The sequence below is a fragment of the Tupaia chinensis genome, unplaced genomic scaffold (assembly GCF_000334495.1).
Source record: "Tupaia chinensis unplaced genomic scaffold, TupChi_1.0 Scaffold139733_1, whole genome shotgun sequence".
NCBI classification, from domain to species: Eukaryota; Metazoa; Chordata; class Mammalia; order Scandentia; family Tupaiidae; genus Tupaia; species Tupaia belangeri.
The window spans coordinates 1,097,966-1,104,834 of record NW_006199613.1 but is presented as its reverse complement, the minus strand read 5'-3'; the positions used below and the strand labels follow the sequence as shown (position 1 = coordinate 1,104,834).

The 6,869-nt window shown below is 55.3% G+C and overlaps 1 protein-coding gene across 1 annotated transcript in view; it reads left to right on the top strand.

Annotated features, from left to right (window-relative positions):
• The first annotated feature begins 30 nt into the window (after window positions 1-30).
• The window catches only part of CAT (catalase), a 35,231-nt gene continuing 28,392 nt past the window's right edge, over window positions 31-6,869 (top strand). The window contains exon 1 of the mRNA XM_006162101.3: window positions 31-185. Coding sequence (XP_006162163.1) covers window positions 120-185 — 66 coding nt within the window. The 5' untranslated portion in view covers window positions 31-119. The remainder of the gene's footprint in view (window positions 186-6,869) is intronic.

The window sequence follows — 6,869 nt, the reverse complement described above, 5'->3', positions numbered from 1 at the left end:
GGCGGGGCCGGTGGGCGGGGCCGGGTAGCCTACTTGAGCCGAGCCCAGCCCAGCAGTCTGTGGAGCTGGTGGACGCGCGCCTTGGCACCAAACTTGTTTTGCAACGCTGACCGGACACCATGGCCGACAGCCGGGATCCAGCCAGCGACCAGATGAAGCTCTGGAAGGAGCAGCGGGCCGCGCAGGTGCGCCCGGTGCCCGGCGAGTAACGGCCCAGCACGCGCCGGGCCGACCTGAAGGGATCTTGCCTCTCTCCATGGGAGGCAGAAGGGGGCTCGGGGCAGTGGGGCGGCGGCGCGGGGCGGGGGGGCGGCGGCGGGGCGGCTGCGCGGCCGAGCTTGCGCTCGGGCCTCCTCGGCCGGAGGGACATTGCGTTCGTGGGAGGCGAGGTCGGGGTCCTGGGGCGTGAGGCCGCGGCACAGCGCGGGCGACGGACTCCGAATTTTGCACTTTGGCCAGCTGGGACAGAGGTCACAGGCAGAAGGCGGAATGGAGGCGCTTGGGACAGGCGGAGAGCTGCAGCTGCACGGAAGGAAGGGGGAGGAGTGAGAGCAGGCCACTTTGACCTTCCTGAAATAATACTAATGGCTTCTGTTTGTGGGGTGCCTGGGAGGGGAGACCGAGTGTGTCTTTCTGTCCCCAGACTGATAAGGTCTGCACTGCATTAAAGGACTAAATAAAGGAATTTTTACATCCATTATTCATTTGCACTTAAAAACATAAAGCCCAGCGTTTTTGAGGGGGGGGGGTTGCATGATTTAAAAGCCCATGTGACCTTAGGGGTTAATGAATACCCTGGGAGTGTGCCTGTGGGCCAGGAGCCCCCAGGGACAAGACATTAAAATTCCAGTCTAGTCTGAGAGGCCAGGTTCCCCTCCTCCCCAATCCCAGTGGGGAGGGCTCAGGGACCGCTTACCTGTAGAGCTGAAAGGGAGTGGCCTGAGGGGAGTGGGCTGTGTCTGGGGTGCATTGTCTCCAAGGGCTCCCTTGAGTTTGTGTTCTGAGAACACGGAGAACACGTGGTCCCAGCGGGCTTCAGGATGGCCTAGGGTCTAAAGACTCTCCCTAACCTGGAGGGCTGCTGTCTCAGGGCACGCTGGAGGGCTGAGAACCTGCTCTCCGATGGCTTTCCTGGGTCCTGCTGCAGAGGCTGCCGTCCTCTGAGGGCCTGGGAGATGGCGCCCTGGTCCTGTCTGTTACAGGCGGCTGGGAGTGGTGGGTTTTACACCAGTTCTTAATCAAAGCGAACCAGAGATGCTCAGAGCCTTAATCAAGGGCCTGCAGCCAGCTAGTGGCGGTCAAGATTAGAATCCAACTTCTTGGGCCGGGACGCTCCCTACCCAGGGCCGTGGTCCTGGTTCTCGCTGCAATTCTCCTGGCCTCTCGTGGGTTCAGAAAAAGGCAGACGATGTCATGAGATTTTTCAGAAAACAAAATCTGTTCGTTTCTGAAGGTCTCCCCTGCACTCTGAGCCTGGCTGGGCTTCCTCATTAGTGGCTTCCTTAACTCGGCTCAGTGAGTCTCTGCTCAGTCTCTGCCCAGTGGACCGGCCTGCAGCATCTGCCTTGTGAAATACCATCGACTGGGGCTGCGGGGGCCGGCGCGCTCGCTGGAGGCAGCTCAGCTCCTCACTACCCTGATCGGCAGTCATGGGCGTGCCCCCTTTCTCTGTGGAAGGACCAGGAGTGGGTTTGCTGGGTCCTGAGGGAAGCCAAGGTTTACGAGGCCCGTGGAGCCCTTGTCTCGTGTGGTTGCGCATTTACCGCCAGCAGGAGCTGTGGAAGTTCCAGCTGTTCTGTTCCCCCAGCTTCTAGTGTTGTCAGTCTTAGATTTTAGTCATTCTGGTGGGTATGAAGTGGAATCCTGTGTGTGCGTGTGTAATTGCCAGAGGGCATGTGCGTGTGTGTGCGTGTGTGCATGCCTATGTGTGTGTTTAATTGCCAGAGGGCATGTGTGCGTGTGTCTGTTTCATTGCCAGAGGGCGTGTGTGTGTGTGTGTGCACGCGCGCACGCGTGTTGGTGTGCATGGGGCATATGCGCTTCCCAGAGAGACAGACAGGAGCAGCACAAGCAGCCCCGGGGAGTGTGGTCGCACTGTCATCCCTTCATTTCCCACCCAGTCTGGATTTGAGCTATGCGTGCACGTGCTTCTGGTGTGTTTTTCAAGCCGTCAGAGCCAGGGTTTGAACCGCACTCAGTCATGTGTGGTCTGGTCCCTTAACCACCAGGCCGTGGTTTTAATCTGCATTGTTTCGGAAACTGATAATGTAGTGTCTCCACGTGCTGGGCGGCCTCTGGTATATGTTCTCTGAGTATTTGTTCGCATATTCTGTCCTTTAAAAAATTGGATGTTTGTCTTTCTATTGATGTGTAGCCCATATTTTAAGTTCAATCGTGTGGACTAAGTCTTCTAATAGCAGATGTGTAGTGGCATAAATGCATGAGAAATGTGTGTCTCTTAACGCCCAGTGGTTCGAGGCTGAAGGAGTTGGGTGGATGCTCTGCTCTCAGCAGTTACCGAGGCCCCGGGCAGAAGGCAGCCCCCACTGCTCACCCATGGCTTTCGATGTTGCCTGGGGCATCCCCACTAGGCCACAGAACAGTTGAGAGTGTGCAGGGGTCTGTGGGGTGAGGGGCCAGGGTCTCCGCCATTCACAGGCTTGGGCTGGGACTGCTGCAGGCCACCCGGCTGAAAGGGAGGCTGGAGGCTGGAGGCCGTGTGCTGCCTCCCTGACAAGGAAGCTGACCGTAACAGCCCTGTCTTGTGATGTGGCCACAGGCAGGCAGATATAATAAGATGTCTTTTTAACGTTTTGACATTAAAAGGCTCTCTTCGAAGATTATGACAGTAATGATTGTTTTGAAATGTTTTTCATAACTGTCTCCCCCTGGTGAACGCCTTCATGTAAGTGGGCAGCTCCTTATCAATACCCACCCTTCTGCTTCCCGTTTCCGTGGTCTCTAACTGGATGCTAAGAGCTTTACACCTTGGGGCTGCTGCAGGAGGGCACTGCTGTCCCCAGCAGGGCAGGCGCCGGCGGGTACCCACGTGGAGCCAGGGCCCGCTCGTGAAAGCAGTCGGCGGGCCTCTCCTGGTCAGAACTCCTGCTCACAAGTGTGTGGGAGCTTCATACATTTTGTAAGTGGGCACTGGATCAAATGCAGTGGGACGATGCAGATGCACTGAGCGATCTTTATCTTCCTCTCTAAAGACATCGGCGAGAGGTACATGCCCGCCTGGGGGCCTGGCTGGCCGAGGCTGCGACTGCAGTGGGAAGACCCCTCTCTCCCTGTGAGCGGGCCTTCGACGCCACACTGCAATCCCAGCTGGTAGGGGACTGGGGGATGGGAGAGACAGAATCGAATGTGTACACTTCCATTTCTGTTTCTTGGGCAATATCTAGATTATGTAATTTTTCTTCAGGTAAGGAAAGAAAGGCTGATTGTAAAATGTAAAATGAGCAAAATTTACTTTTGTCTATTTTCTCCTCATTTTTGTTAATTTTCTAAGTACTGCAACTTATAATACAAAGAATACAAGAATCTTCTACATTTGTGATAATTTTTTGAGCTGATTTTTCCAAACTCTTCCTTATATCCTCTGCCTTTCAAGACTGAACGTCTTGGCCAGACCGCAGAGCTCCCAGGCGGAAGGCAGTTTCAAGACAGAGAAATCTCTTTAGCAATAGCTATTACTCAGTGTAGTTTAGAGGTTTTATGTTCGATAGGATTGTTGTAAATGTTATTTATTGCAAACCAGTAGTAGGCCAGCCCGTGGCTTGGTGTTAGGGCAGCTGGATCACAGGGCTGACCCTGCCGTTCGCGTTCCGGACCTGCCTGGGAGACTCACTGAGAGCATGCGCGTGTGTGCCCAAAGCCCGAGAGGGGGCAGGAGTGGAGGAGAAGGGAAGGGCATGACTAGGCTCCTTGGGAAGAGCTTTCTTGCTCGCGCTCTCTCTCTGTCTGTCTCTCTGTCTCTGTCCCTCTGGTGAGTGCACACTTCCTTCAACAAATTAAAAAAAGGAAAACCAGTAGCAACGTTTGACCATTTCTGGTTGGAGATGTTGAAGTAGCAAAGTGAGCGACTTGGCAGTTCACCGAGAAGAAAGGAAGAATACGATCGCGGTGGTGTGTTTGCTCTGGGCGACGTAATACCACACGGCCTTGCTTGAAAAGAAAACATTCCCTTGGAGAAGGGAGTGATCAGTCAGTCTGTGCTCAGAGGCCAGCCGTGTCACCCTGAAATCTAGCATTTGTAATCTTCCTTGGCAAAGACAGCTTTTACTTATGACTATTTTTCCTGGAATTAAGACTACCCACTAGTTCTCTTTCCGGGACCCTCTGGAATCATCCTGAAATTTTGTCTCTTGCTCCTGCAGTTCTTCCCTCGCCCAGAAGGAGTCACTGTCCCTCCCTTCTGTGCTTGGTGGTCAACCCTGCGGCCTCGAAGACCAGTCGGTTGAGACAGCTTTCCTTATTGTGCCTTGTTGGTACCAACAGTGGCCCTTATGTTCTTGTCAAGAACAGAGTCTCCCTTTTTTCTTAGCCCTCTTGGGTTTCACCATCACTACGACACATCACTGGTGCTGTGTGAGTGCCGTATTGCTGAGTGCAGGCTGCCTTGGCCGTGGGTAGAGTGGACCGAGCACTCACTCTTGCCGGTCAAGCTTGGAGTACCGCTCTCGCGCCTGGTGCTGCAACACGGCTCTCCTGTGCATCCGGAGGTGAGGCTGCACGTACAGCCCAGAGACAGTACTCCCCCTAGAAGGAGATCGGAGCAATCCCCCCCTGGTTGGTGTTAGGGCAGCTGGATCACAGGGCTGACCCTGCCGTTCGCGTTCCGGACCTGCCTGGGAGACTCACTGAGAGCATGCGCGTGTGTGCCCAAAGCCCGAGAGGGGGCAGGAGTGGAGGAGAAGGGAAGGGCATGACTAGGCTCCTTGGGAAGAGCTTTCTTGCTCGCGCTCTCTCTCTGTCTGTCTCTCTGTCTCTGTCCCTCTGGTGAGTGCACACTTCCTTCAACAAATTAAAAAAAGGAAAACCAGTAGCAACGTTTGACCATTTCTGGTTGGAGATGTTGAAGTAGCAAAGTGAGCGACTTGGCAGTTCACCGAGAAGAAAGGAAGAATACGATCGCGGTGGTGTGTTTGCTCTGGGCGACGTAATACCACACGGCCTTGCTTGAAAAGAAAACATTCCCTTGGAGAAGGGAGTGATCAGTCAGTCTGTGCTCAGAGGCCAGCCGTGTCACCCTGAAATCTAGCATTTGTAATCTTCCTTGGCAAAGACAGCTTTTACTTATGACTATTTTTCCTGGAATTAAGACTACCCACTAGTTCTCTTTCCGGGACCCTCTGGAATCATCCTGAAATTTTGTCTCTTGCTCCTGCAGTTCTTCCCTCGCCCAGAAGGAGTCACTGTCCCTCCCTTCTGTGCTTGGTGGTCAACCCTGCGGCCTCGAAGACCAGTCGGTTGAGACAGCTTTCCTTATTGTGCCTTGTTGGTACCAACAGTGGCCCTTATGTTCTTGTCAAGAACAGAGTCTCCCTTTTTTCTTAGCCCTCTTGGGTTTCACCATCACTACGACACATCACTGGTGCTGTGTGAGTGCCGTATTGCTGAGTGCAGGCTGCCTTGGCCGTGGGTAGAGTGGACCGAGCACTCACTCTTGCCGGTCAAGCTTGGAGTACCGCTCTCGCGCCTGGTGCTGCAACACGGCTCTCCTGTGCATCCGGAGGTGAGGCTGCACGTACAGCCCAGAGACAGTACTCCCCCTAGAAGGAGATCGGAGCAATCCCCCCCTGGTATGGTGTAGGGAAACCCTCCGATGCTCAGACTATTTGGAGAGTAAAACAGAAAAGGCTTGTGATCAGGCTGAGTCCAGCATTCAGGCCTAAACGGGAGCTCGGCTTTCCGTGTGTTCTAGGACGCCTCCAGGAGGAGGCAGGGCTTGCCCCTGGCCCTCAGCCTGAGCGCTTGTGCTGCATGCCGGCTTCTGCTCCTCAGCCGAGTGCTGACGGAGGAGTATTTAGAACGGGCCAGCCTGCGTCAGCTCGCAGCACGGATGGCTGGCATCGTAACCACCCGGGGCACGTGTGCTGCGGACACGGCCCTCTCGGCCGTCTCTCCCTCCAGCCTCTCCTGTGGCTCTTTTTAGACAATGCTCTTTGATCCTTTATTAATTTTTATAAATAGCATGTGTTGAGAGAAAAATCTGTGACCAGTGAACTTTAAGAGTTGACCTGAACAAGAGCAGGTCGTGGCCAGCAGCACGCGGCAGCGGGCTCCGAGGGCCGTGCGAGAGGCGGCTCTCACTCACTTTCTCCTGGAGTGCGGCCTGCCCGCTGGCCCTCACCCTGGTCTCTCACAGGCACTCGCACCTGCCGGTTAAGTGCAGGCCATTAGGCAGCTTTTGCCGGGACGGTGGCAGGGCAGCCCGCGTCGTGTCATCAGGGGTTGAGAGGTTGCCCTCTGGGCTCCGGGGATGGAAGTCCGGGGCTGTGGCATCGCCAGCCCTCCAGCGACACGGGAAGAAGATGTGTGAACTCTCGGACCTGCGGTGAACGAAGGGCCCTTCGTTCTTGGAAACTGGATACAATCCTTCAGCAGAGGCAGCCAGCCTTCTCCCGGGAGGTGCCTTCCTTTGTGTGCTGACTCTGGCCAGAGGCTGCCGTGAGGACAGCGAGGCCGAGGGAGGTCATGGCACGTGTTTCCCCCCGGAGCGCCAGATTTCCGCCGCCAGGCCGTGCAGTGCCTCCCTCCACAACTGCGGAGAGGGCTTGGTCGGAATTCGAGGTTAAACGTGGAAACATTTCCTTCACTAATGACTGTGCTGTGGAGGGGAGTTGTGGGCAGGGAAGGCAGTTGTG